Source organism: Prionailurus viverrinus, chromosome A3 (assembly GCF_022837055.1).
Source record: "Prionailurus viverrinus isolate Anna chromosome A3, UM_Priviv_1.0, whole genome shotgun sequence".
Classification (NCBI taxonomy): domain Eukaryota; kingdom Metazoa; phylum Chordata; class Mammalia; order Carnivora; family Felidae; genus Prionailurus; species Prionailurus viverrinus.
Genome location: NC_062563.1, coordinates 50,236,280 through 50,262,865, shown reverse-complemented (window position 1 = coordinate 50,262,865; position 26,586 = coordinate 50,236,280). Strand labels below are relative to the sequence as shown.

The window sequence follows — 26,586 nt, the reverse complement described above, 5'->3', positions numbered from 1 at the left end:
ATGAAATAGAAAAAAATGTGGAACTCTATGTGCAGCAGGAGCCAAGAGAAGTTGCTGGTGGTTCTGATCGTTTTTCTGTTTGATGATCAGGGGCAGTAATCCTTTGATCCAGGGTTCACGGCACACAAACTAGGCATGGCATTGATTAGGCAAACATGAAAGACAAGGGTCTGTGCTGGAAGGAGTTCATCATGTCAGAGAAGAAAACTTTTCTCTCTCAGCTTAGATCTGAATGGTCAGGCCTTGAGTTAACTGACAATAGACGGATTAGCTGGAGAGAAGTTTATTATGCAGATGGGGGTACTCTGTGGAAAGAAGCTTTCTTGAACAGCTAGAGGGAGAAAGTTTATATACTAGTTTAATAAAGGAAGGAGAACGGTTAGGATTAACCTCTATAGGATGGAAGGTTCTGATGAGCCTTGTTTCCACAATTTTTTCAGCATGTCCTGGTGCCCATGGTCAATCATCTCCCTGACTAGATACCTCTCTGGAGGGACAATTTGTGGCAACCGACTCTTGTAAACCTCTGCTCCAGTCAGCAAGGGAAAGTTCAGATAATATTCCTTTCTGCATCAACTGTAGCTCAGATGTTATCACTTTGAGGTTACCTTTACGCCATTTCTGATGGGTTATCAGGCCCCCATTGCAACTTCCCAAACAGTTTGCCAAACAAGGGGCTGGTTGGTTGCTGCAGAGAAAAGACTCAGCATGGAGCTTATCTATCTGCAAAGGAAAGAAGAACATAGAACCAGGAAATGAACAGAAAACAGAGATTACTGCCTGGCACAGATTATAATCCAGTGTCCTAGCCCAGAGGGCAGTCAGTTGAGAGGATTTTTAAACATTGAGTTTGAAGCAGTTTTTAGGGAGTGGAGCAAGGGTGGCAGTGGCAACATTGGATTTCCTGGTTTGCAGTGAATGTCTTTGGTGATGCTGTGTCCTGTTATGATGAGGAGACCTTTGGAGCTAACATCAAGTTGACCGGCTTTAACTTGCAAGACTTCTGATCCTTGGGGGAAGGGGAAACAACAAAACAATCTGGAGTCCCAATATGGGTCTGGGTAGCCAGGTCATAGTTTTCAGTCACCCCACATCAGGAAGGTGGGCAAAAAATCAGAAGTGTTGTATTGGAGGGTTGTAACCAGATATTGAAGGAAACCAGGGTGGTGCCTAGCTGGCTGGCTCAGTTGGTAGAGCATGTGACTCTTGAGTTGTAAGTTCGAGCCCCATGGTGGGTGGAAACATTACTTAAAAATAAAATCTTTGAAGGAAACTGGAAGAACTTAGAATTTGGTAAGGACTGACAAAATGTGCAAGGTGACATGATCCAGTCCAGTTTATGGGTAGATAATAAAACCTCAAGATAACTAGCAGAACCAGAACCTGATAACCCACATGGTTTTCTGTTGAAACGTAAAATTTCTTGATACAGTCACCTCCTTCTTTGATCAAGGATAAAATCAAAGTAAGATGATTTTTCTTTACAGAGTGATTTGGTTCTCATTAGATTTGACTTGGTTATTTACAAAAGTGCAGCAGGAATGCCAATTGAATAACTAGGCCTTTTTAAGTTTGTTTTGCTGGAACTTTTTATAAGGAATCTCAGATTAAATTTATAAAAACCACTCAAAGCTAGGAGGCCAAGCCAGGAACTGCAGTACCTGTAAATTTGGATGAATTCCTCTCATCTTGAAGTCCCCAAATATCGTATGGTTCTTGGGCCTGGCAGACAGTGACCTGTAAGTAAGGCTGGGAACTTAAGTGAGGTACTAGAACTGTTTTTCCAAGAGAGCTTTGTAAGCATTGGCTCCAAAAAGTAGGCCTTAGTTCCTTTAAGCTGTCTGGTTATATGTGATTGTATGCATCATTCCAGTCAAACTTAAGTGTAACTGATTGCAAACACTTGCAGAGATCAGTGTAAAACAACTATCTGTGGATGACAAAAGACTTAAAATGAGCACGGTTAAAGATCTGATGAAAGCTCATTATATTAAAAAAAAAACAATTGGCAAGGAAATTTGGTTATTTCTATAACAGCACTTTAAATCTTAACCAGAGTTATGACTGGTTATACGGGGCATATACATTACTTTATGCCAGCTATACATTATACCAGGACATATCATGGATAGCGAGGGTATTGACCCATTTCTAGGAGTTATATACAATTTCTGAAATACTTATATGAGTAATATTTGCTCATATAAATATAACCTAGGGAAGGTTAAACATTTCTTCTTATTTGACAATGCTTCTATGCAACTCAACATATCACACCTATTTTTTTTTAAGATTTTGTGGGCTCTCTGCTGTCAGTGCCAGGCCTGTGGCCAGACTCTCTGTGACCCCCTCTCTCTGCCCCTCCTCTATTCACACTCTTTCTCAAAAAAAAAAAAAAAAAAAAAGTAATCTCTGTACCCAACATAGGGCTTGAATTTACAACCCCAAGATCAAGAGTCACATGCTCTACTGACTAAACCAGCCAGGTTCCCCAAAACTAATTATTTTTAACATCTCTCTTTTTACAGGATAAAGAACAAATCTTTGTGATTTTCCAGGGACTCGCTGGGAAATCCCAAAGTCAGTTTGAGATTAAGATTTTATTTAGGATTTGATTTGGGGAAGGCAGACATGTCAAAAGGTTTGAACACTTAGCCAAGTAGGATCATAAAAGTCACTATGAAGTAATATTTAGCTACTTGCTTAAGCAAAGTGACAATAAAAATTCAAAAGTAGCTGTAAGAGATAATATATGATAATATGATTGTAACAGCTTAAGTGTTTCAAAAGAATACTTGGTTATTTGTAGTAGTCAAAGATGTGATAAAGATTAAAATAAAGCACAGGAGGGGCACCTGGATGGCTCAGTTGTTAAGCGTCCACCTTCAGCTCAGGTCATGATCTCACAGTTCATGGGTTCAAGCCCCACATCAGGCTCTGTGCTGACAGTGCAGAGCCTTGGAGACTGCTTCAAATTCTGTCTCCCTCTTTCTGCCCATTCCCTGCTCACACTCTGCCTCTGTCTCTGTCTCTCTCTCATAAACTAACAAACAAACAAACATTAAAATAAAGCACAGGAGAGGTGTTTGGGTAGCTCAGTTGGTTAAGCATCTGACTCTTGATTTTTGGCTCAGGTCATGATCCCAGGGATCATGGGATGGAGCCCTGCATCAAGCTCTGCACTGAGCATGGAGCCTGCTTGAGATTTTCTTTCTCTATCTCTCTGTCTTTCTCCCTGTCTCCCTCCTTCCCTTCCCCTCCACCCCTCTCTCCTGCTTGTGCTGTCTAAAATAATAAGAAGACACAGGAAAGTATTCTGATAAGACATAAAGTCTTTGTTTTCTAGGCAGATTACTTAAAATGTAAAGAAAAACCTTTCACAGTTAAGGCCACACTTACATCCTAAGAAAATTTTAACAGTAAGAAAACCAAACTCTAGTTTTGCATTCAGGTATTGTTAATACTAAAGCTCATTTTTTTTCTCATTTTTTTTAAACCTTATAAATAAATTCATCCAGTCTTAGCCAGCTTTGGCCATGCAACATAAAATTCCTTTTTGACAAAATTACAACTCTCTGTATACATTCAGGTTTTATCCTGCTCTCCCATTTTCTTATTTGGGAAAAATAAGTTGTTTTACTTTAATGTAAAATTTACTCTCTTTTTCTGTTAACAAAAATACATTCTATGTTCCTTGTATCCTTTTTATGCAAAGTTGCTTTTCACCCTTATTATTTCTAATAGTTTCATTTATATATAATGGTCATAATTTTTAGCCATTTTAGTGATCTTATAGAGAAAATGAAGATGTAGTTGATTGTGAATTGTCTGTCAAATACCAGGATTTTGTAGCAGATTGGCAAATTTTATGAATACACCATTTCACAGTTTTTATAGGTATATGCTTCCTCACAGTACAGTTTTTTAGTGTGACCAAAAAGACATGTTTATTAATATACTTAAATATTTTTAGCTTTTCCTTACTGTATAAAAATAAACAGGCAAAAGTATAAAAACTTAAATTTATGCTTAAAGATTGTTCCTGTATTTTATCTTATTTAGGAATAATTTAGATATTTAATGAATATTTATTACTTAACTTATCATAACTTTAAAGTTGCAACATACCAAAAAGATTTTCAAAACTGTTTTTAGGCAGACATATTATAAAACATAATAATTATTAGAAAAAATCTACCCATACATAATATGTTTATTTCACTTATATCATCAACCTGACACACATGTTCTTAACAATTTTGCTTGGATTGTTCATGAAGATTTCATAAGACATTAAGCAAAGCTAGGCATCATCAAGTTATTTCCCTGGTAACTATCTATAACACATGCATGTTAGGCAGGTACCAAAAAAATTACAAAAGCAGAAATCCTAAGAAAGTTAAATACATGTTTTTTTGTTTTATTGCTGCACTTGATATACATGAAGTGATAGATATCAAAAAATTAATTTTTACTGCAAATTTACTTATGATTTCTTCTTAGGTTGAATTTATAATTGGTATGATCTTAAACATCTAGTAGATAGATTATTTGACAAATAAACCCAAGTGGAATAACAGTGTATGTTCACATTATACTTAATGCTGATAACTCAGAAGACATACCTGTTTTTATTAAACTGACAGTATCAAACTAATCTTTACACATAAACTTGAAAAACATTGGGTTAGTTCCTATATTTCTGGGAGTTTTAGGAATATTTAAACTTATATCAGTGCTTATTTCTCTTACGTCAATTAGAATAGAGCTCTTTTAAGGGATTTTATAACTTAATTTGGTATACCATCTGGAGATGGGAAAATATCACATACACATAACATGTGTACATACATACATACATACATAAAATACCAACAGATGCAAAGAGAGATCTTACTGCTTTTATTCTAAAATTCTAGCCATGAGTCAGGCATAAATACAGTAATACAAAACTCACTAGCTTATGTAAGAGTTTGTTCTCAGCCCCACTTCATGGCTTTATATTAATTGTGTTTTGGGAGATGGAACAAGGGGACCTACTTAATATGAGGGCTAATGCTCTTTATAATATTTGTGGAGGAGGCTTTTAAGATTATCATCTCCTCTGATGTATAATGTTGGCTATAGATGGAAGTTTGGGTGAGGGGCTTTTTGGAAAAATCTGAGCAGCAGTCCAGGTGTTTCCAAACCGCAACCAAGGGGGTAAAATATTCAATCTGTTTCTAATCCTTTTTAGCCTCGGGTGGTTGCTTTTGCTGGTCTCTGAGTCTCTTGAGAGCAGGTCCTAGTGACTATAGGGAAGTGAGAGGCCAGAGTGGGAAGGGAGAGGCCTGGGTATGGATGGAGGGATAGAGGAAGCAGAAGGAGAAGCCAGGTGTGAAAGGCAGTTTCATGTACAGTCCAGTGTGGAATCCCTTTTGAGGAGACAGCTTGGGATTTATAGCCAATGAGTAGAGTTAAGTGGATCAATGGATGGAAAATTACTAAGAGGACATGTCAAGTATGAAGGGATTCTTACTAAATTGGTCTAATTGTTGCTAATAGCAGGACCAGGACTGAGATATCAAAGGTTGGGGATGAGAGGCTTGATCAGATATCAGGGTGGAGGAGATGACTTCTCAGGATCCTTGCTAAAGGCAGACCGAGATCAAGGCTGAGTGGGGAAGAGGGCTCACCTCTTGGTAAACACTGAAAAACAGTGAATGTCTCTAATGATGGCGTAAAATTATTTTGCAAGTCAAGTGGTGTTAAATTCTTGGCTGTCAGCAAAAATTAAAAAGGGCTTAATTGAGCTACCAGTTCATCAAAAATATATTTTTTTCACTCTAAGATTTTTGGCATATAACCCTGAAGGAATGAAAAGAAGTGGTGGCAATAATACTAAACTTCCATTCCCATTTACTGAGAAGAAGTCCCTGGCACTTACAATTTTAAAAACCAAAAATAGAAAGAGAATTAATGCTAACCTCTGCCTTTATTCTGTCAGTAAGTAATAATATATCTAGATGCACGATGTACTTGGAAAAGTACTGCAATCCATCTCAATTTTAGGTGCATTTGTCAAAATATATTTGTCACCTTGACTAATATGTGTGTTAATAATTGTAATGATGACTCCATCCAGAACAAAACTGTTTCAATGTAGAGTCTTATTGCTAGAAATATTTAAGTTTTTTTTAATTTCTGTTTATACACATATTTTTGCTCAAGGGGGATATGATAAGAATATCAACAAATAGTTCAAAGAATAAAATATACTTATTAGGATAATATTCTGGGAAGCAAAATGGGAATATAAATTCAAGTAAAAAAGGAAACCACAGGTTTCTGACCTAGTAATTAGCATATTCATGTATTTTCAGAGGGGATGATAATAGGTATTAAGTCAATATGGTATTTTGGTTCTATTGCATACATTTAAGAGAGGTATATTTTAAATCATCAATATTTACTATGTACCAAAACTTATATCCTATTTAAACTTAACTTTTAGGGGCACCTGGGTGGCTCAATCAGGTAAGCATCTGACTTCGGCTCAGGTCATGATCTTACTGCTGTGGGTTTAAGCCCTGCATTGGGCTCTGTGCTGATAGCTTGCGGCTCAGAACCTGGACCCTGCTTCAGATTCTGTCTCTGGCTCTCTACCCTCCCCTGCTCATGCTCTCTCTCTCTCTCAAATATAAATTTAAAAAAATAAAATTAAATTAAAAAAAATAAACTTAACTTTAAACTTACAATTATTTATTTATTTATTTATTTATTTATTTATTAAGTAAGTAAGTAAGTAAGTAATCTATCTCTATGCCCAACATGGGGCTCCAACTCACAACTGCAAATGAGGAGTTGCACACTCTTTGAGCAAGCCAGGCACCCTGTTAAACTTATAACAAATTTTATTATTTAAACAAGTTTTTTTTTAATGTTTGTTTTTGAGAGAGAGAGACAGAGCGTGAGGAGGGGAGGGGCAGAGAGAGAGAGGGAGACACAGAATCTGAAGCAGGGCCCATGCTCTGAGCTGTCAGCACAAAGCCAGATGTGGGGCTCCAACCCACGAACTGTGAGATCATGCCCTGAGCTGAAGTTGGATGCTTAACTGACTGAGCCACCCAGGTGCCCCTATTTTTTTTTTTAATGTTTATTTATTTTTGAGAGAGACAGAGCATGAGCAGGGGAGGGGCAGAGAGACTGGGAGACACAGAATCCAAAGCAGACTCCAAATCCAAAGTCTCCAGACTCCAGAATCCAAAGCAGAGCCCCCCCCCCGATGTGGGGCTCGAACCCACAGCTGTAAGATCATGACTCCAGCTGAAGTCAGATGCTCAACCGACTGAGCCACCCATGCGCCCCAACTTATAACAAGCTTTAGATGTCAACTTTAAAATGTGCAAAGAGGGATGCCTGGCTGGCTCAGTCAGTAGAGCCTGTGACTCTTGATCTCTTGGGTTGTGAGTTCAAGCCTCACCCACTGGTTGTAGAGATTACTTAAAAATAAGAAGTCTTTATAAAAAGGGCACCTGAGTGGCTCAGTGGGTTAAGTGTCTGACTCTGGATTTCAGCTCAGGTCATGATATCATAGTCGTGAGATCAAGCCCTGCATCAGGCTCTGCTCTAAGAGCATGGAGCCTGCTTGGAATTCTTTCCCTTTCTCTCTGCCCCTCCCCTGCTTGCATTCTTTCTCTCAAATACATAAACATTAAAAAAAATAAAAATAAAATAAAATGTGCAAAGAAGTACAGTTTTAGAATTCTTATGAGGGTCAGACAGCAAAAAGAGTGGGAGACAACTGGTCTAGATATTGTCTGAAACATGTAAAGAAAGACAAAAGTCAGGTCCTCAAGTTCTCGCATGCTTGCTCTTCATGCCAGGAGTGGAAACACGTCCAACTGCCTGTGCCTAGGCTGCACGCTGCCTCTTTGCAGGGGTGTGGGCACAGCAGGTCTAGGAGCCCTGTTATATAGTGCTGTGGTGGGACTGATCACCACCAGAAATGGTATAAAGTTTACTTCAGAGCGTAAAACATCTGTCTCCTCCTGATTGGAGAGGAGACTGCTTCCTGTTTTTCCATTTACCTGCTTGGTCCCTGGTGGCATCTGAGCCTGCATCAATGATCTAAGACTTTCTCCTCCCACACCCAGGGATAGCTGTACTCCTTGCTTTCTCTCTAGTCCCTCCCTGTTTCTGCCCTGGCCCAGGTTGACATCATGAGAATATTGAGTTGTTTTTCACATTGCAGGTGTTAGCCCATGAGTTCATACTAAAATGAATTCAGTGAATTTCAATCAAAGTGGATTTTTGACACTATTAAATAAGGTTTTCAGCTGTGTCATTTTTTTTTCTAATTATGGTATGGATCTTTTCCAGTGCATATTTTAATTTGTAAATTCTGGTATGTAGGAAAGCTATTGGAATCTATTTGGCAAGTGACCACTTTCTCATTCATTAACTTTTTATAGTTTTTCAGTTGAGTCTTCTAGATTTTGTGTGAAGATAACTATTTTTTCTGTTCCAGTGTTTATAGTGATTTCATTCCTTTTTATGGCTGAATAATATTCCATTGCATGTGTGTTTCACATTTTGTTTATCCATTCATCTGTCAATGGACACTTGGGTTGCTTCCACCTTTTGGCTGTTGTAAACAATGTAGCTGTAAACATTGGTCTACAGGAATCTTGTTTGAGTCCCTGTTTTCAATTCTTCTGGGTACCTATGCTCAAGAGTGGAATTGCTGGATCATATGATAATTCTGTGTTTAACATTTTTTTTTTCCAGAGCCGCTATACTATTTTACATTCCTACCTAATTTGCTTTTATACTACTAGAATTTTTGTATCCCTATTAGTATTTTGAAATTCATTGGTAATTTTCTTTGTGGTACTATATTGATTCCATTTGTCGATTATAATAAAACCAGCTTTGATTTTGAACATTCTCTCTGGTTTCCCAGGTTCTGCCACTAATGGTATGATATGATAATTATCTGTTTCTTAAAAGTTAGGGGGAAATGCCTGTCAGTCTTTCTGGGCTCATTATGTCCTTCAGGGACATAATTCTTTGATAGCTTTATCCAGTTCCTCCTGTGGTTATAGGTTTTATTTGTTTTTTTTTTCCTCACAATTTGAGTGGATTGTCACTATTTATGTTTTCTTACAAAATAGTCTGTATCATTGAATTATAAAAATTTTATTAGCTTTCAGAGCACCTGGGTGGCTCAGTTGGTTAAGTGTCCGAGTCTTGATTTCAGCTCAGGTCATGATCTCACAGTTGTGAAATCATGAAATCGAGCCTCATGTGGGGCTCCATGCTGAGTGTGGAGCCTGCTTAAGATCTCTCTCCCTCTTCCTCTGCCCCTCTCCCACTCACATGCTCACTCTCTCTTTCTCTCTCTCTCTCTCAAAAAAAAAAAACAAAAAAAAAAAAAACCCAAAATCTATTAGCTTAGCAAATACTGTCTATTAAAAGAAATTTTCTCATCTGGGGTTATCTCACTTTTCTGATCCCTAATTTTGTATATTCTCTTTCAAGACCAAAACTTACTGTTTTTTTTCTTGCTTTTTCTTGAAGAAATAGCTCATGGATTTGTTAATCAATTTTGTATTTCTTATGTTTGAACTTTTTTTACACATGGAAACATTTTTATCTTGCCAATTATACAAGTGTAATAGACTTTTTTTTTCTCTGTATGCCTTTTGAAAAGATTTTCAGACTTGCTGACAAGATTTATTCCTGACCATAGCACTGATTCAAATAAAATCTAGAGGAATTACATTATGAGGACTTATACTCTCAGGTAGTAAAAGAATGTATAGTTATTAAATACGGGCATACTTTGGAGATACTACAGGTTTAGTTCTAGACCACCAATAAAACAAATATCAGAATAAAGCTAATTGGAGCCTGGGTGGCTCAGTCGGTTAAGTGTCCAATTTCGGCTCAGGTCATTCCCTGCATCAGGCTCTGTGCTGACAGCTCAGAGCCTAGAGCCTGCTTCGGATTCTGTGTCTCCCTCTTCTCTCTGCCCTTCCCTGTTCTCACTCTGTTTCTCTCTCAAAAAAATAAATATTAAAAAAATGTAATAAAAAAAAGAATAAAGCTAATCAAGTGAATTTTTTTGTTTCCCAGTGTATGTAAAAGTTAAAGTTGTATAAAAGTTATGTTTACACTGTTTTCTATTAAGTGGATAATAGTATTATGTCTAAAAATATATGTAACTTAATTAAAAATATTGTATTGCTAAAAATTGCTAACCATCATCTGAGCTTCCAGCAAGTCCTAATCACTGATCACAGATCACCATAACAAATATAATAATAATGAAAAGGTCTGAAATAATTGTGAGGCTTACCAAAATGTGACACAGAGACATGAAGGGAGCAGATGCTGTTGGAAAAATGTAACCAATAAATGTGCTCAATGCAGGGTTGCCACAAATTTGTAAAAACTCCTATCTGTTCACAGTAAAGTGAAGCACAATAAAGCAAGGTGTGCCTGTATTCATATTAAGAAATAGCTGCAGAAAGCTAGAAACTCATGGTGCATGGGTGACTCAGTCAATTAAACGTCTGACTATTGATTTCTGCTGAAGTCATGGTTTCAGGCTGTGGGACCAAGCCCCACATCAGGCTCTGTGCTGAACATGGAGCCTGCTTGGGATTCACGCTCTCTATCCCTCTCCCCCTGTCTCTGGCTCACATGCCCTCTATCTCTCTCTGTCTTTCTCAAATTAAAAAGAGAAAGGAAGAAAGAAAGAAAGAAAGAAAGAAAGAAAGAAAGAAAGAAAGAAAGAAAGAGAAAGAAAGAAGAGAAAGAAAGAGAAAGAAGAGAAAGAAAGAGAGAGAGAAAGAAAGAAAAGAAAAGAAAGAAGAAATCTAGAAACTCATGTCTTCTACAAGAAAAAGCTGCCAGGATGAGAAGGAATGAAGTATGCCCCAAAGACCCATCCAGGAGCATTCACAGGCAAATAGAGAAACATTGCAGTCTGGGAGAGAGGAGTACCTTGATGAAAGCCATACAGGCTCTATTTCTAGATTATAAAAACTTTGTCGTTTAGTTATGAGACTCTTGCAGAACTTATTTACAAGTCAATAATTTTCTGATTAAAATAATGGTATAAATTTTCTAAAACAAGAGCTATGGGGTTTTCAAAATGAAATAGTTTTGTTCTGTGAATTTCTTAGTGTGCTGTTTGCTTTTGGTTCCATCTAAAGTTAGTAATCACTAATTGCCACTCCTGCAACTGTCCTCATTTCCGATCCTTGGTTTCAGGTTTCCTGAGGAGTCTTGAAACACTTGATAGCTACAAGAAACATTTTTGTTGTTGTTCATTTTTGAAAAAACAACAACTGTATTGTTAAATTTTATTTTATTGTCATAAAAACACTTAACATATCTATTCTTTTAAGATGTGAAGTGTACAATGTGGTATTGTTAGCTACATGTAGGGATGATGTTGTATAGTGATGTTGTGTAATAGATCTCTTGAACTTAATCATCTTGCATGATTGAGACTTCATGCATTTTTTTAAGTTTATTAATTTATTTTGAGAGAGAGAGAAAGAGTAGGGGAGGGGCAGAGAGAAAGGGAGAGAGAGAGAGAATCCCAAGGAGGCTCTATGCTGTTAGCGCAGAACCCAACATGGGGCTCAACCTCACCAACTGTGAGATCATGAACTGAGCCGAAATCAAGAGTCAGACGCCTAACTGACTGAGCCACCCAGGTGCCCCAAGACTTGATACATTTGATTAATATCTCCAATTTCCCTCTCCTTGCAGCCTCTGACAACCACCATTCTATTCTGATTCTATGAGTTTGACTATCTTAAACTTTGTTTTTAGAGTAGCTTCAGGTTCCCAGCAAAATCGAACAGGAAGTACAGACACTTGCAGTATACCTCTGCCCCACACATGCAACCTCCCCAACTACTGACATCCCACACCACAATAATACATTTATTACAGTCAATGAGCCTATAGTCACATATCATCATCACTCAAAGTCTATAGTTTACATTAGGGTTCAACTTGTTGTACATTTGGAGGTTGTAACAAATGTGTAATGACATATCCCTACCATTTGTAGTGTCAGGTAGAATAGTTTCACTGCACTAAAAATCCTCTGTGCTCTGCCTGTTCATCCTTCCATCCCTGCTAACCTCTGGCAACCACTAATTTTTTTACTGTCTCCATAGTTTTGCCTTTTCTAAGGTGTAATATAGCTGTGATCATACAGTATGTAGTCCTTTCAGATTGGATTCTTTCACTCAGTAACATTAAGTTCTACTGAGTAATACTAAGTTTCCTCTATGTCCTTTCATGGTTAGGTGGCTCATTTCATTTTAGGCTAAGTAACATCCCATTGTTTGGTTGTACCACAGTTTGTGTATGCATTTACCTACTGGAGGACATGTTCATTGTTTCCAGCTTTGAACAATTATGAATAAAGCTACTATAAATATTTGTGAACAGGTTTTTGTGTGGACTTAGATTTTCTACTCATTTGGCTGAATATCAAGGAGTGCGATTGCCAGATGGCATGGTAAGAGTATATTTAGTTTTCTAAGAAAGCGCCAAACTGTCTCCCAAGGAGGCTGAACCCTTTTGTGTTCCTGCCAGCATTGAGAGTTCCCATTGTTTCATGTCCTCACCAGCATTTGGCATCGTACATATTTTGGGTTTTGGCCATTGTAATATGTGTATAGTGGTATCTCATTGTTTTAATGTACAATTCCCCAGTAACATATTATGTTCAGCCTTTTTTCACATACTTCTCATCTGTATACCTTCTTTGATGAGGTTCAGGTCTCTTGCCCTTTTTCAAACTGGGTTATTTTCTCATTGTTGAGAAATATTAAGAGTCCTTTGTAGCAATCCCTATCAAAATAACACCAGCATTCTTCACAGAGCTAGAGCAAAAACAGTCCTAACATTTGTATAGAACCAGAAAAGACCCTGAATAGCCAAAGCAATCTTGAAAAAGAAAACCAAAGCCGGAGGCATCACAATCCCAGACTTCAAGCTGTATTACAAAGCTGTAATCATCAAGACAGTATGGCACTGGCACAAGAAAAGACACTCAGATCAATGGAACAGAATAGAGAATGAACCCAGAAATGGACCCAAAATATATGGCCAACTAATCTGTGACAAAGCAGGAAAGAATATCCAATGGAATAAAGACAGTCTCTTCAGCAAATGGTGCTGGGAAAACTAGACAGCGACATGCAGAAAAATGAACCTGGACCACTTTCTTACACCATACATAAAAATAAACTCAAGATGAATGAAAGACCTCAATGTAATACAGGAAGCCATCAAAATCCTCAAGGAGAAAGCAGGAAAAAACCTCTTTGACTTTGGCTGCAGCAACTTCTTATTCAACATGTCTCCAGAGGCAAGGGAAACAAAAGCAAAAATGAACTATTGGGACCTCATCAAAATGAAAAGCTTCTGCACAGTGAAGGAAACAATCAGCAAAACTAAAAGGCAACCAACGGAATAGGAGAAGATCTTTGCAAATGACATATCAGATAAATGGTTAGTATCCAAAATCTATAAAGAACTTATCAAACTCAATACCCCAAAAAGACATAATCCAGTGAAGAAATGGGCAAAAGACATGAATAGACACTGTTCTAAAGAAGACATCCAGATGGCCAACCAACACATGAAAAAATGCTCAACATCATTCATCATCAGGAAAATACAAATCAAAACCACGAGATACCACCTCACACCTGTCAGAATGGCTAACATTAACTACTCAGGCAACAACAGATGTTGACGAGGATGCAGAGAAAGAGGATCTCTTTTGCACTGATGAGGGGAATGCAAGTTGGTGCAGCCACTCTAGAATACCATATGGAGGTTCCTCAAAAAAATAAAAATAGAACTACCCTACAACCCAGCAATTGCACTAGTAGGTGTCTATCCAAGGGAGGCAGGTATGCTGTTTCAAAGGGGCACATTCACCCCAATGTTTATAGCCACGCTATCGACAATAGCCAAAGTATGGAAAGAGCCCAGATATCCATCGATGGATGAATGGATGAAGATGTGGTGTATATACATATATGTATACAATGGAGTATTACTCGGCAATCAAAAAGAATGAAATCTTGCCATTTGCAACTATGTGGATGGAACTAGAGGGTATTATGCTAAGCAAAATTAGAGAAAGACAAATATGATATGACTTCATTCATATGAGGGACTTAAGATACAAAGCAGATGAACATAAGGGAAGGGAAGCAAAAGTAATATAGAAACAGGGAGGGGGACAAAACATAAGAAACTCTAAAATATAGAGAACAGAGGGGTGCTGGAGGGGTGCTGGGAGGGGGGATGGGATAAATGGGTAAGGGGTGTTAAGGAATCTACTCCTGAAATCATTGTTGCATTATATGCTAACTGACTTGGATATAAATTAAAAAATAAATTAATTAAGAAAATCCTTTGTGTATTTTAGACTGTAGTCTTTTATCAGATGTGTCTTTTGCAAATATTTTCTCCCAGTCTGTAGCTTCTCTTGTCATTCTCTTAATACTGTCATAGGCAGAGCAGAAGTTTTTAATTTGAATAAAGTGTAACTTATCAGTTATTTCTTTAGTGGATTGTACCTTTGAGGTGGTATCTAAGAAGTCTTCACCACCACCACCACCACCACCCCCCCGAGGTCACTTATGTTTTCTTCTGCCATCTTGTAGGAATTTGATAGCTTCACATTGTACATGTAGCTCTATGAGTCATTATGAGTTCATTTTTGTGAAGGATGTAAGTCTATGTCTAGATTCCTTTTGTATCATGTGGATATCCACTTATTATAGCACCATCTGTAGACCAGACTCTTTATTTCCCCATTGTATTACTTTCAAAGATCAGTTAACTGTATTTATGTGGCTCTATTTCTGGGCTCACTGCTGTGTGTTCTATTGATCACCAGGACCACGCTGGAACCAGCTGAACATCAGCCTGTAGCCTCCCCATTTCCCCTTGGGCTCCTGGCTTCCTTGCCCAGACCCCTTGGCCTTTCTGTGGCTTTTTTCCATCCCGCGCTCCCTCTCACGTCCTTACCAACCAGTCCAGCCAAGTCTTGCTTCAGGATCTACCCTTCTAAGGAGGCAGCAGAAAGGTGTAAATTGCACAAATTGTTCCTTTCTAGAATAATTTGTTAAAAAGTCCCCTGTCAGAAACATCTATCTTTAGTTGGGAGAAAATCCCAGATTGCACACTGGGTACTCTGGGCCTCTTACCTCTGGTTTGGGCTGCTTCTCCAGAAGGAGAGGCCAGGATGAAGGAATGGGTGATCCTCAGTAGTCCTGGAAGAACATGGGGAGGTCAGCATGGCCTGCCCCCACACACTATGCTAGGCTTCTTGTCCGGAGGCAAGTTACTCAAATCCTTGGGACTTGCTTTGTGCTCTGTGAAAATGGGGCTAATATTGGACAGATTGAGGTAACACGAAGTCCAGCAGATTGGTCAGATTTGTTAATGATTACTTATATTTTACTTTCTGTCTTTTCGATTTTGTGACAGGTTGCTTTCCTTTTTTTTTTTTTTATTTTGAAATAATTATAGATTCATAGAAATTGTACTGAAATGTACAATGGTGTCCACTGTTCCCATCCACCAGCCTTCTTCAATTTGATGTAACATAACACAACCATAGTACAAAATCAGCCTAAGGAGATTGGCACTGATGCAATCCAAGAGCTTATTCAGATTCCACCAGTTAAAAATACACGTGTGTGTGCAGGGGTGTGTGTGTGTGTGTGTGTGTGTGTGTGTGTGTGTGTGTGTGTGTAATGCTGTCCAGTCTCATTACATGTGTAGCTTTGTGGAACCACTGTCACATCAAGGTACTCATCTGTACCCCCACCCACCCAACCAGGCTCCTTTGTGCTACCCTTTCTTGCCACCCTCACCCTCTCCCTCCCCTCCCTAAACCCAGGCAACCACTAGTCTTGTCTCCATCTCTATCACTTTGTCATTTCAAGAACATTTTTATAAATGAACTTACAAAATGTCACCTTTTGGGATTGATTGACTTTTTAAGCTCAGTATAATTCCCAGGTTCATCCAAGTTGTTGCACAGTCAATAGTTCGTTCCTTTTTATGGCTATGTAGTATTCCATGGCCAGTATGGACAGTTTGTTTATCCATTCACTTCTTGAAAGACATCTGAGTTGGGGCTATTATGAATAGAGCTGCTATAGACATTCATGTACAAGTTCCTGCATGAAATTAAGTCTTAATTTCTTTGGAATAAATGCCCAAGAATGCAACTGATGGGCTATATCCTTTTTTTTTTTTTTTTAAATTTGAGAGAGTGAGAGAGAGCATGAGTGGGGAAGAGAGGCAAGGGGTGGGAGGAATCCCAAGCAGGCTCCACGCTCAGTGCCGAGCTGGATGCATGGCTTAATCCCATGACCCTGGGATCACAAACTGAGCTGAAATCAAGAGTCAGACACTTAGCTGACTGAGCCACCCAGGCTCCCCTGATGGGCTATATCCTAAGTCTCTTCATTATATTTGTTTCTACAGCTCCTTTCTATTTCTTGACAAGTACTTCTGGTTATCTGTTTATGGTACTGATAATATGAGTAACCTCTAAAGACATGTATACTGAATCATTGTTCAAGCTATGGCAAAATTTTTTCCTCTTCATGAGGATGGGTGCAGCATAGAGAAAGGTGGACCTGTGTGATTACACCAGGTCACGTGCAGGTGCTAAATGAAGGTGATGCTTTCTTCAGCTGTGTGGGAAATGTTCATTCTTATCAGTAATCAAGAACAAGGAATGCTTCTAGCAAGGAGTAAGTACATTAATAGCAATACTACCAGCAATAAGTAAGGGTTGCAACTAAAGGAATTTCTGAGAAAATTAACAAAATTGTCACAAGAAGTAGGTAATAATTACTTAAGAGATGAAGTAAATTATATCTTTTCCCCATTGTTTATATCATCCTTATTTCTTTTTGATAAATTCTTTTAACTTTATAAGGAACAGTTTCCATCTTATATAAACTATTCCAAAATATGAGGAAGATGAAAAGCCACCATCTATGAAGAAGAACCATCCTGAAATAGCACAGAAAATACAATGTTGATTTTACTAATGAATAGGAATACTTTTTTAGGTGAACTGATATATCAAAACAGCAGTCTGCTAGTGTCCTGGGCAATATTGTTGGGCTTCTTTCACTCAGTATAATTATTTTGAGATTCATCCATGTGGTTGCATGTTATCAATAGTTAGCTCCTTTTATTGTGTGTGTAGTGTTCCATTCTAAGAACAAACTATGGTTTGTTTATCCATTCACCCGTTGATAGACATTTGCATTATTTCAGTGGTTGTTTTGAGTAAAACTTCTGTGAATGTTTTTTTTTATCAAGTCTTTGTGTGGGCATATGCTTTCCTTTCACTGAGGACATAAAATTACGAGCTACTTGAATACCTTACAGTTGAGCAGATTTATGCAGGCTCTGGAGGCTGAGTGAACAAATTGTGTGAGGGACATAGGAATCGCCAATGTGGCTAAAGCAGAGGACCCAAGCGTGAGCTTTGCATCTGGTGTTTGATGGCTGTGCATTTGATTGCAGGCTATTTTCTTTGTTATGGGCTCTCCATTTTCTCTCAGAATGAAGTCCTGAATTCTTCTTGGCCTCTTTGGACCTCTCACATTGTGCCCAACCTTCCTTTTCAGGGTCCTTAACTATGCCCACTATGTTCTTTCCTTTAATGAGAATAAGAAGATGGTGATAACAGCTTAGCTATATTGTGGACCTGGGACTCAGGTATGCAAGCTACATGTATTATTGTGTAATCCTTCTAGGAGCCTCATGAAGGAGGTACCATTTTTATGCCTTTTGTGCAGGGAGGAAACCACAGCTCAGAGATGTTAAATAACTTGTCCAGGATTGCACAGCTATTAAGTGCTAGTTTGGATGTTGGACTAGATCATCTGACTTCAGAGCCAGCACCTTTAACCACAATGTGGTACACCCGTCATCACTGAAAGGACAGATTGTGAATGGAATTTAAGACGCCATTTAAACTGTTCTTCCATATCATCTAGTTAATTCCTATATTCCTAACTTAAGTGTTTCCTCCCAGTGGCCCAGTGGCAGCCCAGACTGGGTTGGATCACCTTGCACCAGGTGCCTGTCTCAGATCTCTGTGTCTGTCCAGCTGAGCTGGGAGTGCAGCATGGATATAGATGCCCTCCTTTGCTGCCCTTAGTATCTACTGCCCAAAGAGTGCTAGGTACTCAGTAATAGCATTGATTAAACCAGTTGAATGAGTGAATGAATTTTATTATCAGATATGCATGTTTGTCATCAGCTTTATTGAGATATTATTTACACATACAGATGTGTAACCACAATCAAGATAAAATTATTTCAATCACTCTAAAAGTTCCCTATGCCCCTTGCAATCTCCCTCTACCTTCCAGCTACCACTGTTCTGTTTTTCTGTCCCTATAGTTATGCCTCTTCTAGAATTGTTTTAAATTTTATTTATTGAGAGGGAGAGAAAGTGAGTACTAGTGGGGGAGGGGGAGGGGCAGAGAAGAGGGAGAGAGAATCCCAAGCAGGCTTCACACTGCCAGTGCAGAGCCCAATGCAGGGCTCGAACCCATGAACCACAAGATTATGACCTGAGCCCAAATCAAGAGTCGGATGCTTATTGAGCCACTCAGGCACCCCTAGAATGTTTTTTTAAGCAATCTCTATACCCAGCATGGGGCTTGAACCCATGACCCCTACTAGATCAAGAGTCCCACACTGTTCTGACTGAGCCAGCTAGGTACCTCTCCCTTCTAGAATTTTAGACAAATGGAATTATACAGAATGTAGTCTTTTGTGTCTGTCTTATTTAACTTAGCAGAATGCTTTTGAGATGCATCTGTGTTACTGCATGTGTCAGCAGTTCCAGGTATATATTTAAAACCACCTTACATAGTTATTTTGGTAACAGTCCAGAGATAAACAGCCCCACTAAGGTTTGGACTTGGTTTGTAAGAACAGCAGTTCCCAAGGGTGCTCTGCAAGATCCTTTAAGAATGTCCACAAAGCCAAAATGATTTTCATAATAACCCTAAGATGTTATTTGCATTTTTCACTCATTATCTGAGTTTTCCAGATGCTACATGATGTGTGGTATCATCTGTAGATTGGTTGCAGAAACAGATGGAATCCATCTGTCTTCTATTAAGTTGTCTGGCTTAAATTTGTAAAAATGTTAATGCTACTCTTCTCACTAAAAGTTTTTGTATTGGAAAATATAATATTTTATTAAAAATGTTAATTATATTAACATGTAATAGATTTCTTGTTAGATACATGAATAGATTTTCTTTTAATTTGAGATAGTATGCATGGATGGGGTGGGGGCAGAGGGAGAGGGAAAGAGAGAATCCTGAGCAGGCTCCATGCCCAGCACGGAACCCGAAGCAGGGCTCGATCTTACAACTACAAGATCATGACCCAAGCTGAAATCAAGAGTTGGACATTTAACCTCCTGAGCCACCCAGGCACCCTCCTCATGAGATGACTTCTCATATGACAAATAGTAATAAATATAAGTCATGTAAACAGAATCTCTTTGGGGGCTTCAGGTTTTTAGTTGTTGAGAAACCCTTAGTCCAAGAAGTTTAGAATCTCTAGAGTGGGGACATTTTTGAAAAGGCATCGGGAACAGGATGAGGAAGTCTTGGAACTGAGTGGGCTTAGAAGAGGTCTGGAGACCTGGCTCATGGTGCCTGGAGAAGGGGTCTCCATCAGGTGGTGCCACATAGAACGTGGGCTGGAATGTAGGGACAGGCAGTGTTAGCCACAGTCTTGTTGTCAGCCTCCTGCTCCCTCCCTGGACCTGGTTGGGCAGGTTCTGTTGTTCTTGCTTCCTACGAGGAGCCATTGGGCAGCCCACACCTGTGGCTGCCTTGCAGGACGGTGATCATGCGGCCTCGAGATGGCCACTCTCCTGAGATGAAGCTGCAGCTACGATTGGACTTCAGGTTTGGCACTTGCTAAGGATCTGATGTCTGTGCTGTATTCTGATCCCAGGGCAAGCATAGGAAATCATCAGGACCTTTCGTTAGTTTTCAGGAGAAAATACCCTAACCATCTCTCTGCAATAGAGTTCTAAGCTCAGATTGAAAGACTGTCTAAAATAATTATTATTTTTAAAAAAATTTTTTTAATGTTTATTTATTTTTGAGACAGAGAGAGACAGAGCATGAATGGGGGAGGGTCAGAGAGAGAGAAACACAGAATCTGAAACAGGCTCCAGGCTCCGAGCTGTCAGCACAGAGCCCAACGCGGGGCTCGAACTCACAGACCACGAGATCACGACCTGAGCCGAAGTCGGCCGCTTAACCGACTGAGCCACCCAGGCATCCCTAAAATAATTATTTTAACAAAAGCAGGTGGGAGGCTAGTCTTCTTACTGGCAAAATTCTTGTGGGGAAAGCTACGTGTGGATTTTAGTTAGTGATTTTGATAAAGCTGTTAATAAAGAGCAAAATTGCACCTGCTGCCTTTGACCTGTTAACTGCTCTTCTCTTACAGGAGAAAGGGCCTGTGGTTCCGACTGAGGAAGATTCTTCTCTGTGTTCTGGGGTTGTATGTTGCCATTCCATTTCTCATCAAACTATGTCCTGGAATACAGGCCAAACTTATTTTCTTGAATTTTGGTAAGTACCACGTGCCCACTTTGCCTTTAATTTTAGTAAGGGTTCATTTGCATGATGATTTATATATTTGCATATCTACCACCCAGATCGAGAAATAGAAACATTTCTATTACCCAGAAAGTTCCCTGTGCCCCTTCCCGGTCACAGGCTGCTATAGTGACTGAATTACTCTCCAGGGCTGGTATCTGTGTACACAGGTGACTTCTGCATGGGCAGAGGTCTTTCTTTAGCTGAAGTGGGTGAAAGTGTTAACAATGTGGAGAGTCTTCTGAAGCTGTTGTGTTGGAGATGCTTTGCCCCTTGTGCAGTCTAGGAGGTTAACTGTCCTTGGAAAAGATGACCACTTAAAGATGACCACCTTAAAAAAATAATTAGGACTTTTTCTGGAAAAAAAAAACAAACAAAAATTAGCCTGACATGCTTTGGTTTCTATGGAATTATATGCTGACTTTATGGGTGCTGTAGTCTCCTTGAGTTAACTTGGATCTTGTGTGGTTTTTATTCATGCTGTGTATTTACTTTTGTGCAAGTGGGAGGAGAAAGGACCAGAAGTATCAAGTTTAGGAAACAGAAGGCAGAGGGCTCCCAAGTACATAATTGCTGGGAATAATCCTCTCCAGGAGCATCATTTTACACCTACAAGATGAGGCTAGGAAGGAAGAGGTTGGGTCTGTGGGTGTTAGAATTTGAGGATAGAACTTGGTGCTTGGTACACAGCAGGTGCTCTGTAAGTGATGGCCTTCAGCTCAGGTGTAGGTGGCACAAACCAGTCAAGGCAGGCTCTGTGCGTGCTTTTAGCTATGTTGGTTTGCAAAGAGTGGGTTTAAACCGTGTGTGTTTGGGAGGAGAGGCTGAGAAGCTGGGGCTGATGTCGTGGGAGGAGGCAGCAGGGTTGCTGGTAGAGTGGAGGGAGGAGGAAGCTCATGAAGATGAGGAGGAGGACAGTCAGGAGGCGTTGAGATGGCTCTTGTGTGACTGTGGCCTGAGACAAGTTCAGAGAGTGGGGTGGCACTGGGGGCAGGTGTGTCAGGACTCCAGAACTCTCTTCTATAGTAGCTCTGCAGGTGCCTGGGCATACGAGTTCAGGGTTGTTAAGCCTATAATGGATTTAATCGCAGAAACTTGGAAGTCACTGGCTAAAAGGGCATTTCTGCTCTAAAGAGGAACAGTAGGAGGAGGAAGAGAAATAGTAAGGTCAATATTTAATACTTTGTAAATCTAAAGTAAGGTTTTTACTTGGTATCTTAAAATAAGTGTAAAATACTTGTATGCCAAGAGGCATTTGATTTTTCTAACAAACTTAGCTGAGTTTCTAGGAATTTATCTTGTCTAAGTTTTTGCCAGTGTGAGAAACACAAACTTAAAAAGAACTAACAACATAGTAAAATCAAGGGAGCTTTGATTTTTCTGACTTTAACTCTTAAATGTCCACGGTTGATCCAGCACAGAAGAGAGTTTGAGTTTACATGTAAACATGAAGTTATAGGGCTGCATATTCCCTGATGGCAGATCTTAGGATTGAATGACTTTTCCAACTCTGTAAGCCTCTGGGTGCTTTGGGCAGGTGCCTTTGCCACATGGTGGGGTCCCAGCAAATAATTTGAATTGAATTTATTTTCTTTAAATCAGTTATTTGGGCTGCTTTAGACACAGCCCACAGATGTTGCTTGGTTGGTGGAGCAGAACTTTGGGGTTCTCATAGGCCAGTCCTCTGCACCTCCACAAGTAGATGCTGGTCTCTTACCCTTTCCTTCCACATGTCTGCTGCATGGTAGTGAGGTCACCTCCTCTGTGGGATTGTGGGGGTCTTGAGTGTAGCCCTGCAGTGTTTTGGAAGTTTCACCCCACGGTGCTGGAGGGCTAGAGTGTTGGAGTAGCACCTCCATTTTTGTCTCCTCGAAATGTGAATCATGATCCTGTGGATTTCAATTTGGACACTAAAGGAAGTCGAACAGTCTTTTGGGCCTCAGAACCTGATTAAAGAATATATATATATTTTTTAATTTTTATTTTAGAGAGAGAGTGAGCATGTGACTGGGGAGAGGGGCAGAGGGAGAGAGAGTGAATCTTAAGCAGCCTCCATGATCTGCACAGAGCCTTGACACAGAGCTCCATCCCATGACCCTGAGATCATGACCTGAGCTGAAATTAGAGTTGGACACTCAACCGACTGAGCCACCCAGGCACCTCAAGAATATATTCTTAACTTCACGCCAAATCTATCTGAAATCAAATTCATAAATCAGATAAATAAGCTTTAGAAAAAGCTTAGCTCCTATGGTTTCAGGCATTATTCTACTTTGAATATATTTCATAAGCAAAAAATATATGATCATTCCAAAAACAAAATTAACTGCAAAGCCCTGAATGGTAGTAAAAGAAGAAAAAGAAAATCATTCTGAGAAAATTGTTAACTTTGTTGCTTATATATTTCCTGCCGGTCTCTTTTGTCTGAGTCTCTACACATAAATATAAATATATGTGCTTTTCATACTCAGGTTCAAAAGTATGATTACATCTCAGTGATGTTGGGTGATACCCAGTATTTGTGGTCTTGAAGTCTAGATAACTTTTTTGTTGTTAAACTGAAGTATAGTTGGCATATAGTATTACATTAGTTTCAGGTGTATAACACAGAGCTTCAACAATTATATGCATTCTCGGGGCTCCTCACAATAAGTGTAGTTACCATCTGTCAGTATACTAATTTGCTACAATATTATAGACTGTATTCCCTGTGCTGTACTTTTTATCTTCATGATAAATGTATTTAACTAGAAGTTTGTACCTCTTCATCCCCTTCCCCTATTTTGCCCGTCTTCCCACCCCCTTCCCCTCTGGCAACCACCAGTTTGTTCTCTGTATTTGTGGGTCTGGTTTCAGTTTTTTTGTTTGTTTGTTCTTTTGTTTTGTAGATTCCATTTGTTTTATAGATTCCACGTGTAAGTGAAATCATATGGTATCTCTCTTTCTCTGATTTATTTCACTTAGCATATACCATCTGTGTTGTCTCAAAATGGCAAGATCTCATCCTTTTTTATGGCTGTGTAATGAAATCTAGCTATCTTCTCTGCAGTTCTTTTCCCCTCATATCTAGAACTATCTCTTGGTGAAAGGAATGTTTCAATTCAGAGGCCTGCACAGAACTGCTCCTCTGCACATTACCTTGGGCCTTTTTTTGGAAATAGGTTAGATATATAAATTATATATTTGTTTTTAAAGTAGAAGGCCAGCCAACTTGCTTTAACATTCTCTGGGACAATAATTCTTAAGCTTCCTCTTTTTCCTTCCTCTTAGCAGTCCCTGTTAACTCTTGATAGCTGTCTTTCTTTTAAATTTTTTTTATTTGAGTGTAGTTGACACACAATGTTACATTAGTTTCAGGTATACAGCATAGTGACTGGATAAGTTTAAAAATTAGGCTGTGCTTACCACGAGTATATCATAAACATGATTACAGTATTATTGACTATTCCTTATGCTGTGCCTTTCATCCCTGTGACTAACTTACTGCAGAACTGGAATCCTGTACCTCCCACTCCCCTTCTCCTATTTTGCCCATCGTCCCCCCCCCCCCCCCCGCTCCCCCGCCAACACTTCTCTCTGGCAACCATCAGTTTGTTCTCTGTGTTTGTAGGTCTGATTCTGCTTTTTGCTTGTTTATTCATTTGTTTTTGTTTTTGTTTTAGATTCCACATATGAATGAAATCATATGGTATTTGTCTTTCTCTGATTATTTCACTTGGCATAATACACTATAGATCTATCCATGTTGTCACAATGGGAAGCTATGGCCCTTTTTTTTATGTCTGAGTAATAGTCAGGTGTGTGTGTGTGTGTGTGTGTGTGTGTGTGTGTGTGCACGCACACACACGCTACATTGTCCTTATTCATTTGTCTATCCGTGGACACTTGAGCTGTTTCCATAATCTGGCAATTGTAAATAATGCTGTAATAAACATGGGGATGCATATATTTTTTTGAATTAATGGTTTTGTATTTTGGGGGTAAATATCCACACAGTATAATCATAGGATAGTTCTATTTTTAATTTTTTGGGGAACCTCCATACTATTTTCCTTTCTTACCCCTTTTCTTATTAGGGAAACCCCTACAGCCCACATCATGTAGTTAAAATTTGATAAAACCCAGGGCCCTCTGGCCCTCCCCTTGTTAGCACCTTGTTAGCACTCTTCCAGTGCATCAGTGACTGGGATGAAAGGTAGCCCCAATATTTAAAATGTCAGGCAGTTAAAAATGTCCATTATGGCTAAGTAGCCATAGCCTCTCACCCTATCACATATTTTCCAGATGGTCTAAAGAAGGGATAATAGATGAGGTTGTTTTCTGTTCATTTATGTACTCACTGGTTATTCACTGAGCACCATTTGTGCGGGATCATGAGCATTGGTAGGTGGTTGCTGGTAAGTGACGGTGTGGCCAGGGGGCAGATAATGCAAAATGGGAAGGAAGGGTTGAAGCAGCTGGTTGGGCCCTGCTGGCCTGTGGACACAGCGGCCTGTGTTTTGGGTTCCTGGGCTGTGCAGTTAAGCTGTATGTGAGGCCGAACTTACATACATAGCCATGAGGAGCTCAGTCATTGTTCCTGTCCCTGTCTCAGACTCCTCACTCCTGCCCCTGCCACGCACCTTGTGCACTGCCAATGGGCCCTGTGCTGTGTCCCTGACTCAACCCTATGGAAGAAGCAGGGTCTCTGAGGGTCATATGGCCAAGGGATGTGATCACACAGGAGGTCAAAGGGTCCTGGTACTCATTTGTTCCTGGACACCAGGAGTGAGGTGTGCTCTGGCCTGGGCAGATCCCACAACCCTCCTCCTTGCACCACTTGACCTGGCCCTTTGTGGAGTTTCTGCTCACTCAGACCAGTAGTTCCCAGTGGTTCCTCTGGCCACTTACTTTCTGGAGCTCTCTGACACCCCGGACTGACCAGGGACCTTCACTCCAGAGAGGTTTACAGGTGGCATTTGCTGGACTCCGTGCATTCACTGCCTCCTTTTTCATGGATATTTCTAAAACAGAAATAAAGGTGAACTGGAAGATAAGTTTTGGGGAATGAGGTCCTCCTGGAGTAGAATTTGGCTTCTCAGTTCCTAGATTTCTCAGGCCTGGAAGCTTTTGGGATTAGCTGCCAATCCTCATTAAACACTTTTCACTGGTAGGGGGTCCTCTCAGAGCACTGGGGAAGTTTGTAAGTAGCTTGGCCGCCTTCTCTTCCGACACAGAACCAGCCTGAGGCCTGAGAGCTGAGCCAGTGGAGGCCAAGTGCCCTCAGTCCTTGATGACACCCACTTTCTGCTTGGCATGGGAGGTGGAGGGTGGGTAATTCCAGCCTCAGGAGTGGAATTAAGACAGACTGGGTGTGGAATGGACAGTGGGCACCAGGTTCCGGTTTTCAGAGTTTTATTGAGGAAGTCATTTCACTTCACAGTTGTCAGATGATGAACTGGCCCAATAAGCTGCAGCCTTCAGTTTCCACAACATGGAACAAAGTCCTAGAATGGAGATTGCAGGAGTAGGTACCTGTGTCTGAAATAGCACAAGAAAGAGAGGTCCTTTCCAAGGGCCTTCTGGTAGGGAGGCTTCTCTGAGTCCCATTGCCAGAGTAAGATCTGAGCTCCAGAGCATGGCCACATTCATCCCTGGGGGCAGATGTAACAAATAACCACAAACTGGCTGGCTTAAAACAACAGAATTTTATTCTCTCCCAGTTCTAGAGCCTGGAAGCCTGAAATCAAGATGTCGCAGGCCCATGCTCCCTGAGACTCTGGGCACAGTCCTTCTGTGCCTCCTCCTAGCCTTTGGTGGTGGCTGGTAGTCCGTGGTATTCCTCGGCTTGTAGCTGCCTCTGTGGTCATGCGGCTGCCTCCTCCTGGTG

At 39.9% G+C, this 26,586-nt stretch overlaps 1 protein-coding gene across 3 annotated transcripts in view; it reads left to right on the top strand.

Moving 5' to 3' along the window:
* ABHD12 (abhydrolase domain containing 12, lysophospholipase) overlaps window positions 1–26,586 on the top strand; it is a 90,123-nt gene that overhangs the window by 40,947 nt on the left and 22,590 nt on the right. For all 3 annotated transcript variants that reach the window (XM_047852843.1, XM_047852842.1, XM_047852844.1), the window contains exon 2: window positions 20,566–20,690. In XM_047852843.1, coding sequence (XP_047708799.1) covers window positions 20,566–20,690 — 125 coding nt within the window. The remainder of the gene's footprint in view (window positions 1–20,565; window positions 20,691–26,586) is intronic.